Raw genomic sequence first — 24,116 nt, forward strand, 5'->3', positions numbered from 1 at the left:
TCGTTGATTATTTCACATTGGGAAACCGTGAAAAGAGAGAGAGAGAGAGAGAGAGAGAGAGAGAGAGGAGAGAGAGAGAGAGAGAGAGAGAGAGAGAGAGAGAGAGAGAGAGAGAGAGAGGAGAGAGAGAGAGAGAGGAGAACGGCTCAAATGCATTTTTTAAGGTTCATTTGCATACAACAAACTCAGAGGAACGACGCATGCTAATTGGATCCCACCGTATTTTATTTTTAGTTTTTTCGGGGCTAGAAAAAAAACAATTGATTGAGCCACAATCGTTATAATGCATAATGTAACTTGAAAGGGGTGACGTCACAGGCCGTCCGAACATAAAAATATTACACATGGAAGCTTAAAAAAATTCCACCTGATGAGTTTATTGCTAGTGAGGTTTTTCCTAGTCATTTTTTTGCCAAAAATATTTTAGATTGGTAAATACAACGTGGGCATTTTAAACTGTGAGGGAGGGCAGAAGGGCAAAGTCGTGAGTGCATTCCATGCACGTGGAACGCGAGAAAGCCCAAAGAACAAAAATGTTGGAAAATTGCACTTGCGGTTGTGTAAAACGTCGTACATAACGAAAAAGGGACGTAGGAGTGCCTCTCACTTGAAAATGAAAACATGTAAAAATCTCTTTTTTATTTGGTCTGTATTGATCCCATAAACATTTCCTATGAACAAAAAGGTACCAGTCCTGAAATTAGGTTGAGGAAAAAGCAAGTTCTTAATTTCAGTCCCTCGACCTTCCCAACATGGCTTCCTCTAGGCACGTCGGGTAGGAGGGTCAATACATCACAATGGTGACTATCCCTGCACAAACCGGGAAGTGACAAATCGGGAAAAGGCGTGCAGGGGAGACGAAATTCAATGTGCCCAAGCGAAAATAAATCTTATAAATATTTACATCTAGTTAAAAACGATTGCGGTCTAATACACAGTGACCTGACTACGATGTTTTTTTTTTTTTTTGCTATTATATATGTTTAGTTCCTGTTAAAGAGTCCGGAATGAAGGAACAACAACATGACGCGTCGAACGACACGCCCCTCGTCTCCTATTGGTCGTGCCGCAGCAGTTTTGGCGCCATTCGTTAGCGGAAGTGAGCTAGGTCAACGTCTTGTCCGCCGGACGAGCGTCGTGTTTTTGTTTTTTTCTCTCATTTTAGAGCCTTTGTTTTTGTTTTGAAAAATTTCGCCCTCGAACCCCCCCCCCCCCCTCCACAACTTTGCTCATCTCGACAGCCGCGATGCGGGGCGAGGAGTCGTCCGATTCGGAGTCCGGCCGCATGGAGGAGAGCGTCGTGCGGAGGAGTTTGGAGACGCTCTGTCAAGAGCTCAACATGGACGAGCAAACTGCCGTCGAGGCCATGGACAACTTCACAGCCATCTGGAACACGTACACGCTGGAGGTGAGGCGGCTCGCCCCCGAGTCGACCGGCTTCCGCCGCGTCACAAACTCGACAACATCCGTGAACTGCGCCGCGTGTGACGTCGCCGGTGGGACGTTCCGAGGGTTCGGGTTCGGCAACGGTTCTTTCCGGCCGCGGCCCTGTACAAACCGTATCGTCGGTCCTAAAAACAAAATCCTTTAGGATCATTTTGATGAGCTCACGCGGTTTTAGGAATGTTCCGACTGTCCGTGAAGGTAACACTTCGGAACTATAAATACTGGAGTTGACCATAGTGGTGTCAAACTCAAGGCCCCGGGCCATAGCTGGGCTGGCACGTCATCATATGCAAATATCCTCTGCCTTGCAACAATTTCACTTCCCAATTATTTACGCGAGAGACAGGTTGCAGTCATTATGTGCTTTGATAATAACTTGAACAGTATATTTTGAATGAACTATTATGTTGACTTTGGATATCCATTCCATTTTTCTCAGCCGCTTATCTTCTCAAGGGTCGCTGGAGTTCATCCCAGCTATCTTCAGGGAGGAGGCGGGTACAGCCTGAACTGCAGAAGGCAATTGCAGAAACAAACCGTGGGCAATTTAGAGGCTTCAATGAATGCATGTTTTGGGATACGCGAGAAAACCACTTAAATCCTGCTACACAAAACTGTGATGGAGACGCTCTCACTGGTTCTTCACTTTTGATATCAACATTACTTATTGCCAGTATGTAATGCGGCCCTCTGGGGGGGACGCAAGCCAGTGCAAGCTGTAAGCCGGGTCCAGGCCCCGATAAAACTTTGCCACGCAAACAAATATGAGCGTTCATCTAAAGAATCCCGGCTTAACAACGTTGCTGCTTGTGTGCAGGGCGAGGTGGCGCACTGGCTGGCGTGCGCGCTCTACGCTGCCTGCAGGAAAGGGTCCACGCCCACGGTGGGCAAAGGCCTGATGGAGGGGAACTGCGTGTCGCTCACCAGGATCCTGCGCACCGCCAAACTTAGGTGAGGAAAGGACGACGCCAGCCCGCTCAGGAAAGGAGAAACAACGCAAAAACAAAATATTGCCGCAGCCTCAATGCTACAAGTGGGAAAAGTCACATTTTAATGGGTTCAATTTTAAATTTAAGAGTATACATTGTTTTACAGATGACAGGATTCAAATTGTATTTTTTTTGTAAAAGAAAAAATGTTTCTCTGGCAATAAAGTTTTGTTTTTCTTAAAGAAAAAACAATTTACGATAAATACTTTTCATGCACTTATCAGACTTTAAAATCTTAATATATTGACGTAAAAGTTGCACATTTTTAATAATTGGAACTTTTAACTTTACCACATGATTCTTTGGGGGGAGAAAAACATGTTCGTATTACAGGATTGAGATCGAATCCGGGTCCTCAGGACTGTGAGGCCAACACTTTACAAATGATGCACCGTGCCGCAGAAAATAATTTCACGTGATCAAATTTTGACATATATATATATATATTGAAAACTAAGGCTTAAAAATGTCTGTGGCGTCGTTTTCAATAGCCTACAAATTTAAAATATTTACTTTGGCTTTGATGGGGGGGGGGGGCCCTCCTGAGATTAAAATTGTGTTTTTCTTGGAAAATACAAACAAGATGAAAGTCAAAAGGAAAAGAACCTGGAATTGAAGTTCTTTCTTTTACGAAAATTGTCATACAGTAATTGTTGTTTTTGTATGGAAAAAGTCCAAACCTTTGAAAATGGGTGTCTTTATTTCAGATGCAAAGTTTTCATGTGAGCCTAAAGTTGAACATTTCAACAAACCTTCAGACTGAGGTTCCAATCCCCAAAATGGAAATCGATAATGGAGCGGGATTAAAGTTGTCTTTTTCAGATAGAACGAATGACGTCGGACCCGCTTTTGTGTTTTCGTGCGGCAGCCTGATCGAGTTCTTCTCCAAGATGCGCAAGTGGTCCGACATGTCCAACCTGTGCGAGAACTTCCGCCTGCGCGTGGAGCGGCTGGAGCGCAACTTCGAGGTGTCCACCGTCATCTTCCGCAAGTTCGAGCCCATCTTCGCCGCCGTCTTCCGCAGCCCGTGGGGGACCGAGGCTCCGCCCCCGCCGTCGCGGCAGCCCCGAGGCAGGAAGTACCGCCGGCAGCCGTGTCAGGTCGCGGACGTCTTCAAGTTCTGCTGGACGCTCTTCGTCTACACCAAAGGTACGTCGAGACGCTGAGATCAACTTTTGGTCTTCGTTTTTGTCAAAATGAGAGGCAGCCGTTTTTGACCACGGAAAAATTGAGTTCTGTCGCGATTGAAACGTGGAACCTCCCAAAAGAAACAGGAAAAAGAAAAGTACATTTCTACCTTTTAGCATTCTTTAGAAGACATCAGTTGAAGACGGGTAAGTTTCTTGAAGGCACTCGTTTCTGAGAAAAATGGAGAAAACGGGCTTTTTGTGAAAAGCTGCATTTCAAGCAGAACTAATATGATGATGACGACTATTGATTGCGTTCAAGTCCAAAAACACGTTTCACTGTCACATTTGTTTGGGAATTTTTGATGATTTTCTTTGAGATGATAAGCGTACAAGCACAAAAAGTGCCGTCTTTTTAAGAACACGGGGAAGTCCAGATGATGAGGTCATGGCCGTGGAGGCTCCCGAGCGCTTCACTGAGGGCACACCTGGGGATGTATTAAAGGCCGCACCTCAGATGCTCGAAATCATGGCAAATGTTTATGCTTGCGTACGATTGTTTGAACAGATGAACGCTGCACTTTCGGGCATCTGGAAACTGCACCCAAAGATGAGCCAAACTCGGGGAGCTCCACAATTCTTTCTGGAATTTCCTGTCCAATTTCCTTTGGTTTTCCCATGATTTCGAACAAGGAAGCGGAGCGTTTGAGGTGTGTCCTTCAATACATCCCCAGGTGTGCCTTCAGTTAACCTATCAGGAGCTTCCAAGGTCGTGACCTCCTCACCCGGGCTTATAAAATCATCAAAGACATTCTCAGACTCGATGAAGTCATTTTCCGGAAACAGCAGAGGGTTAGTCTGCTTTGCCCGCAACTGCCTCATTAGCACGCGGCGTCGACGCGCCGTTTGCGTCGCGATGTGGTTTCTGACGGTGCCCCCTCGCCTCTCCCCACGTGCGCCAGGTAACTTCCACATGATCGGCGACGACCTGGTGAACTCGTACCACCTGCTGCTGTGCTGCCTGGACCTGGTCTTCGGAAACGCGCTGATGTGCGCCAACAGGAAGGAGCTCATCAACCCCGCCTTCATCGGTAAGTTCAATTCAGAATCAGTTTGAAATTGGTCCCATCTTCCCATGTCAACCTCTGGAGAGAAAATCTTTTCCGATTTACGGAGTCCGCTGTGAAAACGAGTTGGTCGATTATCCCGTCTTCGCTTGAAATAAGACATCAGCAAGCGTTAGCTTTTACTTTGGAGGGCAATTGACTTTTTTTTCTTTTTTTTTCCCCACATTTTTTGACTCATCTTACGGACCAAACCAAGAACTTAAATGTGATCAAATTAAAGGGGGGGGGGGGGGACTTCGCCATGCACGTGAATCTGCTCAGAAAATAATCATTCCAAGTGTGGTATTGCTTAATTGTTGCTGATTAGTTACTAAACAGTAACAAAAAGTCATTTTGGGATGAGCTTTGTATACTTCACTGGTTTAAAAAAAAAAAATAATAATCCCTTGAGTAGGGGCAGCCTTCCTTGCTCGGCCATAATTTTCCAAATCTACCCGTTTGTGAAAAACCGGCAAAGAGACGTTAGCAAGAGGATGACAATAAAATAGCGGCTGTTCCAGAATGAAAAGGAGACAAATCCTCTTTTTGATCACGACTGATTTGAAAGTGGTTGCTTTTTGAGAACAGACGTGACACTTTGAGCTAACGGAACGTGGCTTGCGTCAGGCACGTCGGGCGACGAAGTCCAAGCGTGCGCCGACGAGGCGTCTCCGTGCGCGCTGGAGCGGTTGTGCGAGCTTCACGACGGCCTGGTGGTGGAAGCCAAAGGCATCAAGCAGCACTACTTCAAACCTTACGTACACAAGCTCTTCCGCAGACAGGTACGGGAAGTCTTTCTTTTCTCCGCGTTGTCTGATAATGGCGATTTCTTATTTTACTTCCATGCCGCGGAACCTCGCTTTAACGGACTCGTGTTGTTATATGATTATATTTTAACCTTACGGAACATTTTTTTTGTTTTTGTTGCCTACAACACACTACAGCACAAATTTACTGCAACTATTAGGTATAAAAGTTTTCCCGCTTCCGTTCAGGTTTAAAGGAAATGAGTCCCGTGACTTCCGCTTTCTGTTAAGTCGGGCTTTGCAAAAACGAGGTTACTCTCTACTCTTAGAAACATCCTATTAGGGGTTATTGGATCTCCTTAGAATCAATTATTATACAGATCATCCCATTGATCGTTCAAGTAATTACAAAGATACATGGATTTTTGCACAAGACGGGCACAAAATATGCATGTAAGGTCTGCTTGAGGTCACCATTCTCATACAGTTTGCTGTAGTAACTGTGACTTTTTATGATGTGTGTGGCTTTAGAAGGCGGGACTAGTCTGGTGAGTGACGTGGGAGTCGGCTGGTTGCTAACTGTAAAAAACAAAAAAAAAAAAAACTTTTCCGATTTCAAAATGAGTGGTCCGGCCTGCACTGTACACACTCTTCCTGCCACATCTCTGACTTGATCCTGTTCCCGATCAGATCCTGAAGGGCAACGAGGACCTTATGACTGAACTTTTGGATCCTCACAACTTTATTGACAACAAGTAAGTTGTCGGCATCGTGTTTCTCGTCGTCTTTGCGTGTTGTCGTGGTTCCCTGACGCCTCGCTGTCGTGTTGCTCTCAGCAAAGCGCTGAACCGCGAGTACGAGCAGTACGTGCTGACGGTGGGAGACTTTGACGAGCGCGTATTCTTGGACGCCCACGCCGATGAGGAAATCGGGACGCCGAGGAAAAGTTTCCAGTGGTCCGGCGCGGGGACGGGACAGACCAGCGCTCAGAAGCAGCTGCAGCATCACGTGGAAAAGGTGAAACCCGTGGGAGACGATCAGTCGGCGGTGGAAATACGGTCGTTGTCACGTAATTTCCCGGTGGAGAAATCCGTTGAGCGCGAGGTCTCGAAATGGAAAAGCTCGTTTGAAAGTGAGCAAGGCGGCGTCTCGTTGTGCGCAGTCGGCCACTCTGGCGCCGTCCACGCCCCTGACGGGCCGCGTGTACCTGAAGGAGAAGGACGCGGCGGCCACGCCCGTGTCGGCGGCCACGCAGAGCGTCAGCCGTCTTCAGAGCATGCTGGCCGGCCTCAGGGCGGCGCCCGGCGAGGAGCTGCTGCGCATCTTCAGGTAACTTTGCTTTCGCTTTCGCTTGGCTCAAAATCAAATGGTGAAAAGCGCTTTGGACTCCAGGTCCTGCTCCAGAGACCCCACAGAGTCCATCGCGAGTCGAGTGAAGAGCCTGGGCCTCACCTTCAAAAAACATTACAGCGACGACTCGGATGGCTCGTCGGGGTCGCACATCGGTATGCGACCGCGCGGGAACGTACTTGACGTGTTTTCCGGTCGCCGGCCTTCAAAAAGTCCCGCTGTCGGAACCCGCGCGGCTCTGACCTACGATGGCGGCGAGAGCGATTTGCCGCCATTTTAAAGGTGCTGGGATCCAAAAGTCACAAAGTAAACGAGGCTTTTATTTGGCTTCCAAATGTCTCGACTTCTCAGTAAGACAAGCGAAGGCGTCTGCTGACTTGCGGACGAGGTTGGCGTCCAGTCACCTGGCCGGTATCGAGGCGACAGGACGCCTTTCCACCGCGTACGGCGAAACCAGCACCAGAACCAAAGAAGCGGCAAGCCAAAGCGTCCCAAAAGTCTTGTGCGCTTTTCTCTGCCGCTTGCGTGTCAGAAAGTTCGACCTTTTCCGGGACTGGTGAGCGCAGAAGTCAATCGTCGAATGAAGCCTTTGGCCTTCAGTTTTTTTGTTTGTTTGTTTTCTTGGTGCCAAAAGCGACTCGGGACTTTTTGAAGACGGCTAACTGGTCAACTGGTCGCGTCCATTCGCTTCTTTTTTCAAATGCTGTTTGTGACAAATGATGCCCCAAAATGGGCGTTTTCATTTTGAAATTGAAGTTTCGTCTTCTTGCCTGCGTGCTGTGCTCAGATTTTGCCGAGCGTCGCCTGAAGCTGGCTGAGGTTCTGTTCTACAAAGTTCTGGAGAACATCCTGATGCAGGAAACCAAGAGGCTGCACGGAAAAGACATGAGTGTACGCGCACACGCATGCCCAACACAACACAACATTCGAGACCTCCAATGAGTGTGTTAGTGCACGTGTGGGTCTGTGTTTGTGTATTTTCATTTTTGTTGCAGCACAAGTGTCTTTTTTTCGGTATACTGTATTTGTCTTGCATCTATTTTTTTATTTATTACATTGTTCATTTTCCTGTGTGTGAGAGAGATTTCCCGCAACTTTCTTTTGGTATAAATGTCTTGTTTGTGACTTTTGTGTATTCACATCTTTTTGTGTGCATGTTTGTTTGGTGTTCATTTTTTTTTATGCATTCCGTTGATTTTGTGTACATGATTTTTTCACGTAATTTTTTTTTTCCATGTGTGCTCGCGCTTGGCCGTTGTATTTTGGCCCTAACTTTCCTTTCTTGTACATGTCTTGTGATGTTCATTTTGGTTTGGGTTTTTTTTTTCGTCATGTTAGGCTCTACTGGAGCAGGACATCTTCCACTGCTCTCTTCTGGCGTGCTGCTTGGAAGTGGTTTTGTTCTCCTACAGCTCCCAGAGGACTTTCCCGTGGATCATCAACGTCTTCAAGCTGCCCCCCTTCTACTTCTTCAAGGTTCGCCATGCACAGACGGACACACACACACACACACACAAAACGTAGCAACTTTGTATACGCGCACCCGCAGGTGATCGAGGTGTTCATCCGCGCCGAAGAAGGCCTGTCCAGAGACATGGTGAAGCATCTGAACCTGGTCGAGGAGCAGGTGCTCGAGACCCGCGCGTGGACCGCAGACTCTGCCCTGTGGGACGCCTTGGGGGCCGCCGGCAATAAGGTGCCCACCGTGGAGGAGGTCAGTGCGACGCTGCGACCCGCCGACGAGCGTCAATAGGGACGCGTCGTCCGGCTTCGACGACAACTCTCACGTTCACTTGATTTTCAGCAAAAACGATTGGACAAATAAAAGTCGGACACGTTGTAACGTGTACGCAAACGTGATTGTTGATATCAACAAGGAGAATGTTAGACAAACAACAATAGGAATGAGACAAACTTCAGCAGCTAAATGAAGACGTCGATGAACATCGTGAAGGCAAACGCAAAAATAAAGCAAACATCCAAAACAACACACACAAACGTGTAAACAATAACAGCCCAACAGCGTCGACAAATCGGATTTGAAAGTAAGATTTTCACATTTCCATCCAAAACAAGAGGCCCCCCCCAATTGACAGTCCAGAAACTTCCAATTGATTTTGGTTCCATTCCTCGTTTGGTCCGTAAAATGATGTTGACGGCTGTTTGCCGAAGTCTTAGCGGATGTTTGCAAATTCTCTGAAGTTCTTTGAACGACTCCTCCCGGTCGGCGTCTCTAAACTTGTAAATTGAACACACCAGGAAGTGCTCGCGCTGCCTTCTTTCTTTTTTTGATCCCGTCATTTCTCAAGGTTGCCTTCTGAGAGAGGCCAACAAGAGGTTTTCGTTGGTCGCGGATCGGAGGAGAGCCTCGTCCTGGCTTTAAGTTCACCCATCTGCAGGATTCCCGCGCATGATGGTCGTCCTCTTCCCGTTTCATCCATGTTAAAAACTTGCTCCCGCCATCCTTCACTGAAGAGTTTAGCAAACGCTTCCTCCACGTAACGTCGAGCAGGGACGCTTCTGAGGTCGTCTGGTTGTTTGTCATTTTTCGAAGCGGCCTTTACTGGCTGAAAAGCGTAGTCCTTGAAGGGGCCAATCGCAACGGGGGCTCCATTTTCACATTTCTCTCATCCCGCAGAGTTATCACCTCTCGCAAGGTCACAACGCCAAGACGTGAACCAATCACGCGCTTTGTATCAACACATGATCTGGATGTTTTTTTTGTTTGTTTTCTCTTCACCTGCAAAGCGCTGAAGCTGCAAAAGGTGACGTTTGGCGTGCCGAGGGAGGCCAGTATTTGTTTTTCAAGTGTGGGGTTTTTTTTTTTTTGGCCTTTCCTGCCAGGTGAACTTCCCGTCCAGCCTGGACTCGGGCGCAACCGCTGCCGGCGGTCCCGCTCAGCCTCACCTGCCCCTGGTGGCGCTGTCACCCATCATGCACCCTCGCATCCGGGAGGTCCGCTCTGGCGTGGGCACCGCTCGAAAAGGTAACCCGGCCAACGCCCGGCGGTGCTCCTCAGCTTTATTCGCAGGTTACTCCGATCTTGTTTTCTGTGACACATACAAACGCCTAACCTACCAAAAGGAAGAGTGCCGTCTTCTTTCAAGGGCTAACCCTAGTTCAAAAACGGGTCGCAGTAGGGAGGTCGAGTCTTTGTAGAATCAATTCTCCTAATGATTAGTTGAAGTCCTGCGTAGGTGGCATCCTCTTGACGAATAAATACAATTGAGTTCATGTTTTTGTTCTTAAAGATCCGAAGGTATGAAGATCAGGGCTGTTAAAGGAATTCCAAATTTGAATGCTTTCCAAAATGAACTTGCACATGATTGCAAATCTGTTCTAAATGCACGTACTAAAAAGATATAGTTAAGTCTTTAAGGCTCTTAGGATATGAATGCACAAATACATATGAATTCAACCAATAACGGCAAACAAAAATTAGCATGGCAGTCCCGGGAGTGAAAGAATCTTCACACACGTAGACAGACGGAGACCGAGACGTAACACCGTCGTCGCAGGCGATCTGGGGAGGTCGCGGACGGTTGACGACAATGTTGTCGTTTGTCCTTCATTGCTCACGTCAGCGGTTTTGGTTGTGGTTCCCCGCAGAAGTTCCGCCTTCACCGCTGTCGGTACACGACTGCTACAGCTCTCCCGCCGCCGGCAGCGCCAAGCGACGTCTGTTCAGCGACGTCCCGCCGGCCGCGACGACGGCGACCGGCACCGCGGCGTCGCCCGCCAAACGCCTGACACTCGGCGCCGCCGGCACACTGAAGATCGCGCCCCAGGGCCAGACCACCGTGCTCAGCATACCGCTGCCAGGTGGGAGTCGTCGACCGCCATTATCGTGTCGATGCTGGAAGAAAGAGCCTTCCACTGCTTCGAATTCTCACCATTCCAGTTTCACCGAAATCCTTTTGTGCAGGGCGAAATTACTGACATGTCACATATTCGTTCCCAACGGCACATCCGAGAAAAGTGGTTGACATTCTTTTCACCGTGGGAACAATCTTCAAAGTCCCCCAAAGTTCCCCTATGTTCCCTCCTCCTTCCAAATTTCTGGGCCAGTTCCAAGCATTCCAACTTTTTTCCAACGTCTCAAGATGGATTTCAAATCGATTTTCCAAATAAGAGCTTGAAATTCAAAGCGTGAACACGTCGTACTTCCAGTTGCCACATTCCGACTTCATCGTTGTCCTGTACATTTCCTCATCATTCCGTATTTAACTTATTCACTGCCATTGACGGCTGTTCCATGCTAAGACGGAAGCGTGGCAGTGACCAATATCTTTCAGTGGCAATTCACACCATACAACTACATATTCATTCACCACATCATTACATATGAGTTGTGTCCAACATCACTCCACACAGTTCAGCATTGTTCCAGATGATCTGTCCTGAACGTTAGCACGATCATCATCATCATCATCATTATTAGTAAAAGTAGCAACGTCGCCTTTTGCGTTTGAGGTGGCGGCGGCGGCGGCGCCGGCGGCGGCGAGCACACCATCACGCTGATCCCCGTGCGGCCGTGCGATTCGTCGGCCGGCATCACCGCTCAGTTCCTGTTGACGGCGTCGCCCACCCGCCCGGTTCCCATTTCTGCGCCCGCCGACCCCCAGACGGGAAGCGGGCGGCCCCAACGCACCGGATCTCTGGCGCTCTTCTTCAGGAAGGTACGAACGCCGCTTTCAGGCTGAGATCGTCTCGCAACTCCGACCTCTGTCGCAGGTGTACCACTTGGCCAGCGTGCGACTTCGCGATCTGTGCGCCAGTCTTGACATCTCGTCGGAGCTGCGCGCAAAGATCTGGACGGGCTTCGAACATTCTCTGGTTCACGCCACTGAACTCATGAAAGACAGACACCTGGACCAGATCCTGCTCTGCACCGTCTACATCGTAGCCAAAGTAAACACCCACACTCGCCGATGCTAACGTTCTTTACAAAGCTCCATGCTAACGCGCGATCGTGTTCAACAGTTACAGAGCTCATGCTAACACCCTAAATTGGCTAGTGGCTAAAAAGTTAATGCACAACATGCTAATGTGACTACTCCTCGGAAATAAGCGTTTGCTGTGCTCTGGCTGTCCCTCCCGCAGATCTTTAAGGAGACGCACACGTTCTACGACATCATGACGTGTTACCGCAGCCAACCACAGGCCAGCAGCCATGTGAGGACACGCCCACCCAGCTACTGCCCACATTTTAAACTCTGTTGCCACAGTGATACGCTCGCGTCTGTGCGCAGGTGTACCGCAGCGTCCTCCTGCGTCGCACTCCCAGACAGCAGGTGGCGGTATCAGATGAGAACATGGAGGTTGACCCTGCGGCAGGAGCGGAATGTAAGCCCACCTGCTAACTCGTGCGCTCACGCATTTTTTTGGCGCCTGCTACGACCCGCGTCGACTTTTCCATTACGCAGCTGCCGAGGAGACGCGCGCCGACGGCGGCGAGGAGGAACGCGGCGACCTGATCCAGTTTTACAACAACGTCTACGTGCTGAAGATGAAAAGCTTCGCTACGAGATACGCGCCGCACGACAACAGAGTAGGCGCCGGGCAGCACGGCCCCGTGAAACGTACTTGCTGTTTGCGTTCATGTTTGTCGTGTTTTACTTGTGCGTGCGTCTCAGTTGGACGCTCCGCCCGTGTCTCCGTTCCCGTCGGTGCGTTGTCACCCTCAATCTCCTCGCCGAGTGTCGCAGCGTCATTCGGTTTACGTGTCGCCGCACAAAGCTTCGGCGGGAGGACTGACGCCCAACTCCCTCACGTACCGCATCAACAGCAGCCCCTCCAAGGTAAGCGGCTCGTCCGAAAAAAAAAAAACACGTTATTTTGCCATTGCCTTTCATTTGGCTCGTATTTCGGTTTCCAAAACGTGGGTCAAGCCGTTGTCATTCATGGTTTCAAACGTTTTAAAAACATTTTGCCATCGGCGGTAGCTACTAATTTTTGATGTCGCGGTATTGCGCCGGTCCCGCTAACCCCCTCGTTCTTCTCTTCCTCAGGATCTGTGCGACATCAACCGCATGCTACGTCAGGGCTGCAACAGCCGCAAGAGAGCGCTGGGCATGGAGGGCGAGCTGATGATGTCGTCGGCGTGCGACTCCCCCAGCAAGCGAGCGTGTCCCGAGAACAGCGGCGGCGGCCCCGACGTCTTGCTAAAGCGACTGCAGGATGTCGTGTCAGAGAGACAAAGCCACTGACCGACTGTTGACATAGAGCTCGTGTTAACTCCTTAAAATAACTGTTGGTTGTACCGTTAACGCTAACACGATCGACCAACTAAGTCAGTTATTACCGGCCCATCACTAACTCGGATGACCCGTCACTGTGGAACTAACATAACCAGTCACGGCAGCGCTAATGTTAACTCCTTAACGGAACTGTTGGCACGGTAGCTTTAGCTCAAGAAGTGTAAAGACTAGTCCAGAGGTTCTCAATTTTCGACTGGTCAATCGCAAGGCAATTTTGGTTGATCGTGCGACTGTGCGTGTGTGTGTGTGTGTGTGTGTGTGTCCCCCCCAAAAAAGAAAAAATATATATATCAGCAGCAGCTTGGGGGAGGTTGATTGCTTGAAAAGTAGACCTTGGGGCAAAAAAAAAAAAAAAAAGTCATTACCAAGCTAATGCTGGGAGGTGACCAACGCTCGCACACTGACAGCTCCAACGTTAGGATGCAAACATGTTTGTAAATATGACCTGTTGGCAGTTAGCTAACTCCCCTGGCCGCTTGCTGTGGCGTCAATGCTAGCATGCTAATGTGACTGACTGTTGCTGAGTTCATGCTTGGGTTGCAATCTTGCGATAATGGCCGCCATTTCTGCAGACAAGCTAGGCGTTGCAGACGACATCACCATGGCAACGTCCGCAGACCGGCGGATGTTTTCTGCCTTCTTTACGTCACTCGATGACGTCGCCAAAGCTAGATACGTACAGGAGATCAAACTCTGTGGAGATATGTACTTTCAAGACTTCCCTGAAGTAGAATATCCGGACACTCGAAATCCACATGCTTCCCGCTGACAAAATGATCAGAAGAGACTTTCAAATAATCACTCGAGCTTCGTTCAGATCCGCACGTCGTATATTTGCAAGCCACTTCTGTTGCCGTTTCTTCGATAACTCCATCGTAGCTTCTCCTTCATGCAATCTCATCTTTGGAAGACGGAAAAATCGCCTCCCGGTGTCTCCGTTTCCGCAATTTCCACATCCGTACTGCTGGTCTCCAACAATGGCGGTCAAGTACCCGGAAGAATGACCCGGCCATGGTAGCGCACACGAGTTGCAGGTCAATCTAAATCGGGGGCTCACACCGCCAAATGTGACCCGTCATTGGGGGCACAACTCAAAACTCGGAGGTAACCGGTCTGGTTGCTGCGGAGATACGCGAGCGCGCTGCCGTTTGCCATTTGGTGGCTTGAATGTGACGGAATCACGAGACAAAAAAGAAATGTACATGTGTATATTTGTTGTTTCTTCCACTTGAGGATGTGCTGCTTAGTTTTATTTATGACTGTGAGTCCGAATATTTGGAAATTGTTTTGACGAGTTTTTCATTTTGTTGTTGTTGTTGTGTCAGCTGTCAGTGTGTTCTCGTGTGCGTGTGTAGCATCTACACACTTTTAGTGAGTGTATGATATTTTTCCTTGCTCTTTCCCCCCCCCCCCCATGTGTGAGTTTGTTGACTTATGAAATGAAAACCATCAGAGAAAAGCAAATGTATTTGAAGTGATTGTTTTGAAATATTCTCTAACCTGCACATTAAAACTCGTGCTTGCTTCAACCATCATTGGGTTCATTTCGTTTGCATTGCAAGCAGTACATTGAGGCCTAATTATTTGTGCCGAATTACGTGCTCAGAAATGGTCCTGGTGGGTTAGCTCAGCTTCTAAAAGATTTCCAATGAAAAGTGCGACCTTTCAACTTGGTCCGGAGTCCGGCCTGCTTTCCGTGTGTATTTGCAATGTCAAATCTGCACTACTGATTGCCAGGTAGTGGCTAGGATGAAGCACTTGGTTTTTTGTATGCTATACTGTATCTTGGCAGTTGCTGAAAGCAACTAAAAACACAAATTTAATTACTTTTGAAATCAAGTAACGAGTCAAAGTTACCTTTAAGATCAAGTAATCAGTAAAGTCACTGAGTGAGTTTTTAAAAACAAGTAATCAAAGTAGCTGAGTCCCTTTTTTAAGGTATGGCAACCGTGATGAGATTTGAACCACTGATATTAAAAAAAAAAAAAAAAGACATGCTTTACTGGTTGGATTATGGCGGGGGGGGGGGGGGGGGGTTTGCTCGATAAAGTTTGGCATGTAGAATTAAAACTGGTCGTGTGTCCTTGACATTTTTTCAGTTCTGTTAACATGAAGGATTTTTAATTCAATTTGGTAAGCCAAAAAAAGGCGAAGTGCAAAGAAAATACATAGAACAACGCTGAAGCACTATCATCATAACATAGCAAAAAAAAAAGTAAGCATTTTTTGTCATAAAAACATACAATATAAAGTCAATCAGTTGGATGTATTTTTTGGAAACAAGGACTCGCAATGGGCAAAGACATGCTAAACGCATTATTCATTTGTCTCTGCGACGTCCTTTTTCAGACAGAAAATTGAAACTTGTTTCCTCGCATTTGAGTCAAAAATTTCACAGCAAATGTGTTTTCTTGCATATCCACTGATAAATAAAAAATATTTACATGGCTTTTTCGCGAAAAACCGTGGCAGAGGGTAAACAGTCAACAACAACCGGAAACAAAACATTGTTCAAGTGAATTAAGATCATCAGAAAATTAAAAAAAAAATAAAAATAAAAAAAAACCTTTACAAACAAACAAACTTTAACAGTGTCAAAGTAAATCTTTCTAACTTACCCGTGGAATGTTTTCCGACAGTCACCAAACTGGCGATTAACGCTGCACATGTCGCCATGCTTGTTTCGGGAAGATCAAGATGGCGGATGTGTGCTTTGGGCGACTTCATCTTGGCATATAGTGGCATATTTCCCTTTTTTTTTTTTTTTTTTTTTTTTAACTGTTTCATATTGAAATTGAAACCCCGGTGGCACTAATGGACTTCCGTAGCAGATGAGTGGCTTGAACGGCACGACAGGCATCGGCAAGCGTCTTGTTCATTCGAGAGCGGGCTGGCGCGCCCTCTGGCGGCCGGCGATGGCGTTTTGTGTGCCCTGCGCGCATGCGCTGTGCTCCGCGCACGTCCTCTCATGTGGTCCTCGCTCTCCTCCTCATCGTGGCCTCGTCCATCTTTCCATCCTCTCCTCCGCACTTCCGTCAGGTAAGGACACTCCTCTCCGTCCTTTTATCATCATCATCATCATCATCATCAGGCCTAATCCAAATCGGCGCCAGGCCCCGTGCGCGCTCCTGAACGCCATCGCAAGGTCGCGCGCGCCGCACGGCCTGTGCGCATGCGCGTCAACTGTCTCGTCTTTGAAGGGGATAAAGTTCGGCCCTTGTGACGTCATCGTTTCAAGAAGAAGGAAGCGGTCCCATTTCCATCCATCCGTTTTCTGAGCCGCTGATCCTCACGAGGGTCGCGGGAGTGCCGCAGCCAATCCCGGCTGTCATCGGGCAGGAGGCGGGGCACACCCTGAACCGGTCGCCAGCCAATCGCAGGGCACATGGAGACAGACGACAGCCTCCGGACAATGAATTTTCGCATGTTTTTGGGTTGTGGGAGGGGGGAACCGGAGTGCCCGGAGAAAACCCACGTAGGCACTGGGAGAACATGCAAACCCGACACTGGCGGGCTGGGATTTGAACACGAGTCCTCAGAACTGTGAAGCCAAACGCTTTGCAGCTGAGCCACCGTGCACAAGGTCACATGTACTGGTCGTACACTTTGTGGCTATTAAGACATTGTGGTCTCTTTTCTATATTATGTGGCAATTTACATGTGGTTGTTTTATTTTTCAAATTGTCTATTCTATCGGTTGATAGTATTTTATGTTTTCATCTTTCATTGAACATTCATTTATGTTCCAAAAGTGAATTACTATTCAAATATCCTCATATGAATGCAAACAGTTAACCATTGTAAACTTTTTAGCTTGTAAAAAGATCACTGTATTTATTGGGTTTGATTTGTACACGTCAAAATAAATGAGAACTGCAATTTTAGCAATCTAACCCTGAAATGGCAGCAAATTGTTGACCGATGCGATAACTGTTGCGATGAGAAACGATGGGGCTCATCTCCTGGAATAAACATAATCATAACGATGACGCTGTACCGTCAGGAAGATGCCGATCGGACGAGGCGCGACGACGTGACCGCACTTCCATGGACTGGTCGCCGGACGTCGTAGAGCTCCGCCAGCTCCCCGATGGCGGCGGTAGCCGAGGCTTCCCCAACGCTTCCTACCGGCCCGACGGCGAGGAACGGCGCCACCCGGGGGTGGCCGGCGGCCGCAAGGTTCGTTTTGGGGGGCTTGACGCGCACGCCGGAGTTGAACTTGATGGGCCGAGGCGCTCCGATCGCAGTCCGTGCGCAAACGTCACTTCAAGCGGACTCGGAAGTAGCGAGCGAGTCGAGTCAGAGTGAGACGCGTCGATAAGAATTTCAAAGTCGCCACTGATGGAGAAAGAAGAGGCGGAGGAGAGGCCAAAAGTCAAAGCGGAAAAAACAAATATACGGTAGACACTCGAGCGGAGACACGGCGGAGTAGAAGTCGAGTCAAAATATAAATAGACAAAAAAGGGAGAAAGAATCCAAGGACATCTTTTAGTCGGGGAAGTCAACAGGGAGGAAAGAAAGGAGCGCTTTTGTTCAGCCGAATGTGCAGCACAACATTTTGGCACCGACCAAATTATTCTTACTCACAAAGAGGGTTCCCTGCTCGCCTTCCAAGTTGTCCGACTTCTATTTGACTTCCAACTCCGTCAACGCAAAGCAGACCCCGAAACTCCCGTTCTTGTTGTTTTGTTCCCCTTCGACCAGGACTCGCGCGTTCCATCTGGCGACACCCAGGACGACGACGCGGTCCGGGACCCCGGCGCCGACCGGACCGCTCCCGGTCGTTCGTCCGACCCGGGCCTGGCCCTGGCCGTGATCCTGCTGGTGAGCGGCATCGCGCTGGTCCTGGTGGCCTACGCCGTCCCCAGGGAGGCCCGCGTGGACCGCGACGCCGTGTCGGCCCGGCAGATGGAGCAGCTGGAGCTGTACTACGCCCGGCTGGGCTCGCGCCTGGACAAGTGCATCGTCGCCGGCCTGGGGCTGCTCACCCTGGGCGGCGTCTTCCTCTCCCTGCTCCTCACGGCGTCCGTGTGCCGGGGTCGCGCCGCCGCCCTCCTCCTGCGCCGCCGGGCGCCCTCCAGAACGTACGGCTCCGAACACCTGAGGATGAAGCGGCTCGCCGACGGGGAGGACGCCGAGTGACGGGATACGTGCGCAAAAGCATCGGGACGCGGCGAGGACGCGTGGAAGCCCGTAATTTTGGAACACGGGAATTCATTCGGGCGCTTGGGGGGAAAAGTGTTGGGACAAAAAAAAAAAAAAAAAAATAAGAAGAAGAAGAAGAATTTTGTCCGTTTTGACGAGCGGGAAAACTTTCATTTGGCCGTGGGAACGCCAAACGCCACCGAGACGTCCGAGTTGGCGGCAAAAGTCGGGAAACGCGCACTCGCTTACGTGCTGCACGTGAAAACGTCCGTGTTCAAATCTTGCCTTCAAAACGTTGCGTGTGCCGCGGGCACGCCCGAAGAGGTCAAAGGTCACGCCGCTTATTTTGTGCAATTGCCTTTTATTCGCGTCTTGCACCTTTGGTGTAGTTCGATGCCAATATTTGGAAAATAAAATGACGATAACTGCTTCATCAGACAAGTTTAAAAAAAATGATATACAGTATATATAATGACTAAAATATACATATTATATAATTTTTTTGGGTCCCTTGATACTTGAATTACAGGTGGAATATTTGACTCTGAGCATTTGTTTAAGATTATAGAGAGAAAATAGTCACATTTATATTTTTTCATTTTTGCGTGAAAGGGTCTCATGTCGTAATGCGTATTTTAAAAAAGGAGATTTTTGCGCATTTAAAAAGGGCTAACACCGGTCGACTGCCGCCGAAGCCATTTTAATTTTGTGCTGCCATCTTGCCCCCCCCCCCCCCCGTATTAATAAAGAATACTGTACTCTCTCGCCATTGGCTGAAGCTAACACACATTTCTCCTTTGTGACGGGCGTTACGACGTGTGGCAAGTTAGCAAAGTTGCGATCACGCTGACAAGTTTGAGCTCGTTTTCACGAGATTTTGTGATCTGAACTTGGTTTTGTTCCGCATTGATCCCACCAATGGAAGACTGAGGAAAACTTTTATTTTGGATTTTTTGTGTTGCCGAGAAGCTAATGCTAGCAGGCTAGCATACACAACATTCACACACTTGTAAGTCATTTTTGTTTGTTGTTTATGATCAAATGAGCTCATGAGGATGAAGAAGAAGTAAAAATGCTAAAGTTGACATTTGCTGTTGCTCGCCTTGTGTGAAGGGGCGGAGTCAAAAGGGATCCAACTTGGTGGTGGTTGCCATGGAAACTGCCCACGTCATCTTGGGGGGGTTTTCTTCTTTGACACGTTTCTTGAGCGATCGACACCAAAACACACAGGAAGCGGCTACATGAACATGTCGTCGTAGCCCGGCGGGGGCATGTGGTCCGGGTCGGGCCTGGGGGGGGGGGGGGGGGGGGACAACGCGAGGCGCGGTCAGACTCAAAAGGGACACGCGCAAAGCGGACGCGTCTCACCCGGGTCGGTGCCGTCCCACGGGGCCGAACGGGTCAAAGCGGGCGCCGGGCGGCACCGCGCCGGGAGGCAGGATGTCCGGGATGCCGCCGGACGGGTGGAAACCGGAGCGAGGGTAGCCCATCCGCAGAGGGTCCGCGATCATCCCGCCGCCCGACGGGGACCTGCCGGGAGGGAGAACCAGTCAGAACCCTTTGGAAAGGTGCAAGTGAGAAGGCGAGAAAAGGCGCCGGGTGTTCAGGCGGAACCAAAAAAAAAAAAAAAAAAAAGGAAAAGGAAAACTGAACTGAACCTTTGGGAAACAAATTTCACAATTTCAACTCTTGTAATTCATCGCAACTAAAAAAAAAGCACATGGATTCGCTTTTTCTTTTGGGAACATGACATTTCTTACTTTGAGAACTTTTTACCTGTTTGGACACAACCACTAAATGAATATTCACGTCTTGGTGCAAAGGGACCAAAATGTCATAAGCATATTCAACGAGTAAAGAAGATGAACAAACTTCAGGATTCAAAGGAGAATACGGAGTTGCAACGGCGCAGTAAATTTGGAAGTGATTTGATGTAATGCTGAAATGCAACTAAATGTAAGCTGTCAAAAATTCTCTCTTTTTTTTTTTTTTTTTGGAGTAGGTGGGGAAATACCGCCAATGAAATGAAAGAAAACAGGGAGAAAATGAGTTGGATAAAATTGAAAAAAGACAAAAAAAGAAAGCAAAAGTGCAAAAACAAAGGAGGGCCACGCATGTTTTGTCGTCATGGAGACCGCGACTCACCCCAACGGGTCCAAATCGGCGCCTCCCACGGAGAACGGCGGCGGAGCCGTCGGCTCGGGCCTGCAAAAGACGTCACAGGAAGTCACGCAAAAGGGAGGCCAAGAAAAGGTGGCGACCGCCCCTCAGGCGCCACTTTTGATTTGGAATAATACATGCAACGCACACACAAAGAGGAAAAAAAAATCTCAACTTGTGTCACGTTTGGCAGCGCCACCCCGGAGAAGCACTACTTTTGTCCAACCCCCTCCCCGCGTACCAGTGCGGATGCGCCGCGTGTCGCGGGTGCCGGTCGGGCACCCTCAGGGGGTCGTCGTCGACGTCGTCCCGCCTCGGCGTCCGCTCGCTTTGCTCCGCTTGCGTCCGTTTGTCCCGTGACGGCAGGAGTCCGGCCCGAAGCGCCGCCGCCAGGCCGCCGGCGTCCTTGAAGACCCTGGAGACACGAGGGCAAAGGTCATGGAGGGGAAAGAAAAAAAAAAAATACATTACAGCTCGAGAAAGCGCGAGTTCTGGTGCCCCCTGAGGCCCCGCCCCTTACATTTTTCATCCTTCTGGTCTCGGCTGCACTCTTTTGTGCAGGCACCTTGTTGGGCAGCAAAAACCTCAAGAAGATTTTGGAGTTTGTTTGCCGAAATGATTTTTTCCTGAATGTTCAATGTTGAAAGTCGGCTACGAAAAAGCCACCAAAGTGAGCTGAGCTGAAGTCCGTTTCTTGAAATCTTACGTAGACCTCTGACATAAAAAAAAAAAAAAAAACCCAAAAAAACGCACCTGTCGAAGGTGCCCAGATGGGCGGCGTCCACGTGCCGGTTGAGGTTGACGATCACGTCCGAGCTCTGCTGGGTGCTGCGGTTCTGCACACAAAGGCAACTCGTCGACATCGGCGTCATCCAAAAGACATTCGAGTCACCCCCGATTAGAGCGCGCGGGGGGGGACGGTGGTGGCACTTCACACAATCCTCCCTCGCAAGAAACAAAACACACCAGCCGCCGTACATTATTTGAATCACGGATTCATCTGTCGATTAATCAATGACTTTCTTTTCCATTCCCATCCTTTATGAAAATGCATAAAGAGTTTCATTTCCTGGTTTCGTACAGAACGTCTGCGAGAAAATCCGAAACCGTCTTGACGATTGTTTTCCAAAAGTAGAAGCAAATACTTCCAAATAAAGTATTTTCATTTCATAATCAGTCTGCTTTCATGAAGCACGACAAAAAAAACTGGACAATATTTTCCGTCACTGTATTTACAGAGGCTGAAATTCTCAAAATGTGGATGTTTAAATGAAATGAGTTCTCCCGACAATTAATGGATTCTCAATCAATTTGACAACGGATTAGTTGCCAGACAATTGACGCGTTGTCGGCCCGCGAATGCTGACGGGATCAAGAATTTGGAAAATTGGCTGACGCCCCGGAGAATTTTTGTTTTTTAATGTGTTTCTTGCTGGTGACAAAACAAAATGAAATTAAGAGTCAAAGAGTACACATTCTAAGCCTGAAAATAACGTCTAGTTCATCAATCTTTTTAGTTACAAAATGAAGTATGTGTAAAAAGATCCAATGATTTGGATTTTTCCTGTTCGGCTTGTGCGGAGGCTTTCCCAGGTGTAAAATTCCCCAAATGACGAGGACGAGGTGGTACCATGAGGTTGAAGACCAGCGCCGAGTCCACCAGCAGCGCTTTGAGCAGCAGCTGAACGTCTCCCTGGTCCGAGGCGTACCTCAGGGCGTATTCCGCCTTGTTGCTGCTCCAGTCCGACGGCAGCAGCTCAGACTTCTTGTCGCTGCTCCGGGCCTGACAAACACCATCCGGAAAAAAAGAGAAAACTATCAGGAGGAGCCGTTGGTCCCGACAACATCAAGTCCGAGTGGCCCTTTTCCCACCTCGGGCTAATAATAATAATAATAAAAAAAAAAAAAATAAAAAAAAAAAAAACACCTCACCCAAAACAAATTTTGCTCATTTTGTGTTGTTTTTATTTCATTCCCACTTATTTACTCCTCCTTTAATATTTTGGAAACATTTAATTTGGTTTCCACGGTGCCCCCAACCAACCACAAGCCTTTCTGCAAAAATGAATCAACAGATCGATAACTAATTAATTAGCAAACTACTCGACAAATCGATCGTCACTTAAAATTGTCCAAATCTTCCGAATTTCTGTCTCTCGAACCGTAAATTTTGTTTTTGAATAGGACATTTCCATACATGTGCTTTTCCTTGGAGAATAAAGATCAATATTTTGTCCAATTTTCCCAACTTAATGATACTGCACTTTTCATTCATACGACGGTGCCCCAAAGTGCTTTTATGTTTATGAAAAGTAAGGCCCCACCCGCCCAATCAACCAACCAACCAACCAACCAACCACTTCTCTTGTACACAAGGAAAACTTTTGAGAAACGTTACGGACCAATCAGTAACTGAATGATCGTGCCAAAAAAAAAAAAAAAAAATTGCAAAATAATAATTATTTGCAGCCGTCATGTAGTTGAACGTGAAGCAGCCCCGCAAGTGGCCGCTTCGCTTGCAGTACTCAGTGGCCAAAAGGCAGCTGTGACTTTCAAAAAAAGGGTTGCAGAATGCAAACTCGCAACCTCTGGCGCCATCTTGTGGCGTGGGCGACACCAGGGCAGCTTGACTTCGTTGAATTTCAGAAAAAGACGACGGAAAAGCCCGAAGCCGCGTCTTATTGTGCACGAAACACAAACACACGCAGTTGACATAACAGATTTGGGGAAAAAAAAAAAAAAAAAAAAAAAAACGAATTTCAACATCTCACCGTGAAATCACATTCTTAAAAAAAAAAAAAACGCCATAAAAACAAGCATTGGACAAATTTGTCCCAAACTTCAACGAAGGGTTACAATCCACTTCCATATATTTTACAAGTGCCTTACTTAGTTTTAAACATGCTGATAAAAAGTGGAAGTGAATCACACATTTTCAGGTCAAGTTACGTCTAAAGGGAAAGAGATTCTTATTTTTTTGTTGTCCTTTCAATCAACCGGTGGAAAAGAAAGATTCTGCAAGAAACGACAATGCAAAATGGATTATATTACATGATATTGGATACAGACAGCACTGGTAGCAACCCGAAAATGAAGCCTTCAAAAACGAAACGGGAGTAAAAAGACTTGGCAACGTTAAACGGGGTTAGGCGTCCTCTTCATAATAATCATACTTATTAATAATGGTGCGTTTACCTCATCCCCGGAGCCGAGGCACTTGTATCCGCTTTTGACGACCTCCCAGTGGACGAAACACACGACGGCGTCCTGCGGACACGAGATGGAGTCGCCGCAGCACGAAAACAACAACTCCAAACCCGCCATGGGAGCAAAACCAACAAACGTTGACACGATGACCAGCAAGAGCAAAAGCAAAAAGAAAAGCCAAGAAGTAGAACGTTGGCAGACGGCTGCAGACTTTTCAACGTAAAACGCCAAAAAGGTTACTGACTTTGCAATTCCAACCGAATCTTAAAACGAACGCCAAGCAGCTAAATATAATAATATCTGCATAGAAAGCCGATTCTCTCTTATGTGGGGAGGAAATGGGACAACTTTCCGGCAGCCATTTTAAAATCGCTAAGTCTTCGTTCACCTCCGTTTTGTACTATAACTGTAACTGCTTTACGTGACTTGTTCAGATTAATCTTCAATGGTTACATCGACTTAGCCGCGTTTTATCCAGATATATGTGTGTGTATATATATATAGTGAGAATGGCTTCCGCGATAATCTCCACTTTATCCGTCGGTCGTGTTTTGATCCGAGCGCATAAAATGCGCCCCGT

General features: G+C 48.0%; 3 protein-coding genes and 1 long non-coding RNA gene across 8 annotated transcripts; 2 read left to right on the top strand and 2 right to left on the bottom strand.

Moving 5' to 3' along the window:
- The first annotated feature begins 646 nt into the window (after window positions 1–646).
- Window positions 647–14,571, top strand: rbl1 (retinoblastoma-like 1 (p107)). Of its 4 annotated transcripts, none has more exons than XM_061832442.1 (22): window positions 647–1,108; window positions 1,242–1,408; window positions 2,264–2,397; window positions 3,304–3,584; window positions 4,525–4,653; window positions 5,296–5,450; window positions 6,105–6,169; window positions 6,251–6,431; window positions 6,577–6,743; window positions 6,807–6,919; window positions 7,552–7,655; window positions 8,103–8,240; window positions 8,314–8,478; window positions 9,609–9,750; window positions 10,374–10,586; window positions 11,238–11,443; window positions 11,499–11,675; window positions 11,868–11,939; window positions 12,017–12,110; window positions 12,191–12,315; window positions 12,401–12,565; window positions 12,776–14,571. In XM_061832442.1, exons 1-22 carry the CDS (start codon window positions 1,024–1,026, stop codon window positions 12,971–12,973), a joined length of 3,276 nt encoding a protein of 1,091 aa, XP_061688426.1. In that variant the 5' UTR covers window positions 647–1,023; the 3' UTR covers window positions 12,974–14,571. The 4 variants fall into 4 exon arrangements, with proteins under 4 accessions (XP_061688426.1, XP_061688428.1, XP_061688429.1 ...); XM_061832444.1 differs by having other exon boundaries at window positions 647–1,099; XM_061832445.1 differs by having other exon boundaries at window positions 648–1,408.
- LOC133507440 (uncharacterized) lies at window positions 3,437–15,781 on the bottom strand. The gene is made up of 3 exons (XR_009796813.1): window positions 15,643–15,781; window positions 3,733–3,794; window positions 3,437–3,573 (listed from the first exon to the last, which is right to left on the bottom strand). It is a non-coding gene; the product is annotated as an uncharacterized LOC133507440 (long non-coding RNA).
- Window positions 15,782–15,855: 74 nt separating this feature from the next.
- On the top strand, window positions 15,856–18,502 carry tmem74b (transmembrane protein 74B). 2 transcript variants are annotated; one of them, XM_061832447.1, is made up of 3 exons: window positions 15,856–16,063; window positions 17,028–17,203; window positions 17,729–18,502. In XM_061832447.1, the coding sequence occupies exons 1-3, from the start codon at window positions 15,856–15,858 to the stop codon at window positions 18,164–18,166; spliced, it is 822 nt and encodes a 273-aa protein (XP_061688431.1). In that variant the 3' UTR covers window positions 18,167–18,502. The 2 variants fall into 2 exon arrangements, with proteins under 2 accessions (XP_061688431.1, XP_061688432.1); XM_061832448.1 differs by having other exon boundaries at window positions 15,949–16,063; window positions 17,032–17,203.
- Window positions 18,503–19,090: 588 nt separating this feature from the next.
- Window positions 19,091–23,659, bottom strand: psmf1 (proteasome inhibitor subunit 1). Its single transcript, XM_061833889.1, has 7 exons — window positions 23,525–23,659; window positions 21,960–22,112; window positions 21,083–21,165; window positions 20,571–20,744; window positions 20,315–20,374; window positions 19,538–19,699; window positions 19,091–19,458 (listed from the first exon to the last, which is right to left on the bottom strand). Exons 1-7 carry the CDS (start codon window positions 23,651–23,653, stop codon window positions 19,407–19,409), a joined length of 813 nt encoding a protein of 270 aa, XP_061689873.1. The 5' UTR covers window positions 23,654–23,659; the 3' UTR covers window positions 19,091–19,406.
- Window positions 23,660–24,116: the final 457 nt, after the last annotated feature.

The sequence above is a fragment of the Syngnathoides biaculeatus genome, chromosome 10, assembly GCF_019802595.1.
Source record: "Syngnathoides biaculeatus isolate LvHL_M chromosome 10, ASM1980259v1, whole genome shotgun sequence".
NCBI lineage: Eukaryota > Metazoa > Chordata > Actinopteri > Syngnathiformes > Syngnathidae > Syngnathoides > Syngnathoides biaculeatus.

Bases quoted from the DNA above. Each gene is read 5' to 3' on its own strand.
- tmem74b (XM_061832447.1), top strand. From the start codon at position 15,856: ATGAGTGGCTTGAACGGCACGACAGGCATCGGCAAGCGTCTTGTTCAT. The intron at 16,064-17,027 runs GTAAGGACACTC...CTGTACCGTCAG, and splicing joins CTCCTCCGCACTTCCGTCAG to GAAGATGCCGATCGGACGAG. The intron at 17,204-17,728 runs GTTCGTTTTGGG...CCCTTCGACCAG, and splicing joins GGGTGGCCGGCGGCCGCAAG to GACTCGCGCGTTCCATCTGG.
- psmf1 (XM_061833889.1), bottom strand. From the start codon at position 23,653: ATGGCGGGTTTGGAGTTGTTGTTTTCGTGCTGCGGCGACTCCATCTCG. The intron at 19,700-20,314 runs GTGAGTCGCGGT...CCCTCCCGGCAG, and splicing joins GCCGATTTGGACCCGTTGGG to GTCCCCGTCGGGCGGCGGGA. The intron at 19,459-19,537 runs GTGAGACGCGTC...CCCCCCCCCCAG, and splicing joins GTGGGACGGCACCGACCCGG to GCCCGACCCGGACCACATGC.
- rbl1 (XM_061832442.1), top strand. From the start codon at position 1,024: ATGACGCGTCGAACGACACGCCCCTCGTCTCCTATTGGTCGTGCCGCA. The intron at 6,920-7,551 runs GTATGCGACCGC...TGCTGTGCTCAG, and splicing joins CTCGTCGGGGTCGCACATCG to ATTTTGCCGAGCGTCGCCTG. The intron at 9,751-10,373 runs GTAACCCGGCCA...GGTTCCCCGCAG, and splicing joins CGTGGGCACCGCTCGAAAAG to AAGTTCCGCCTTCACCGCTG.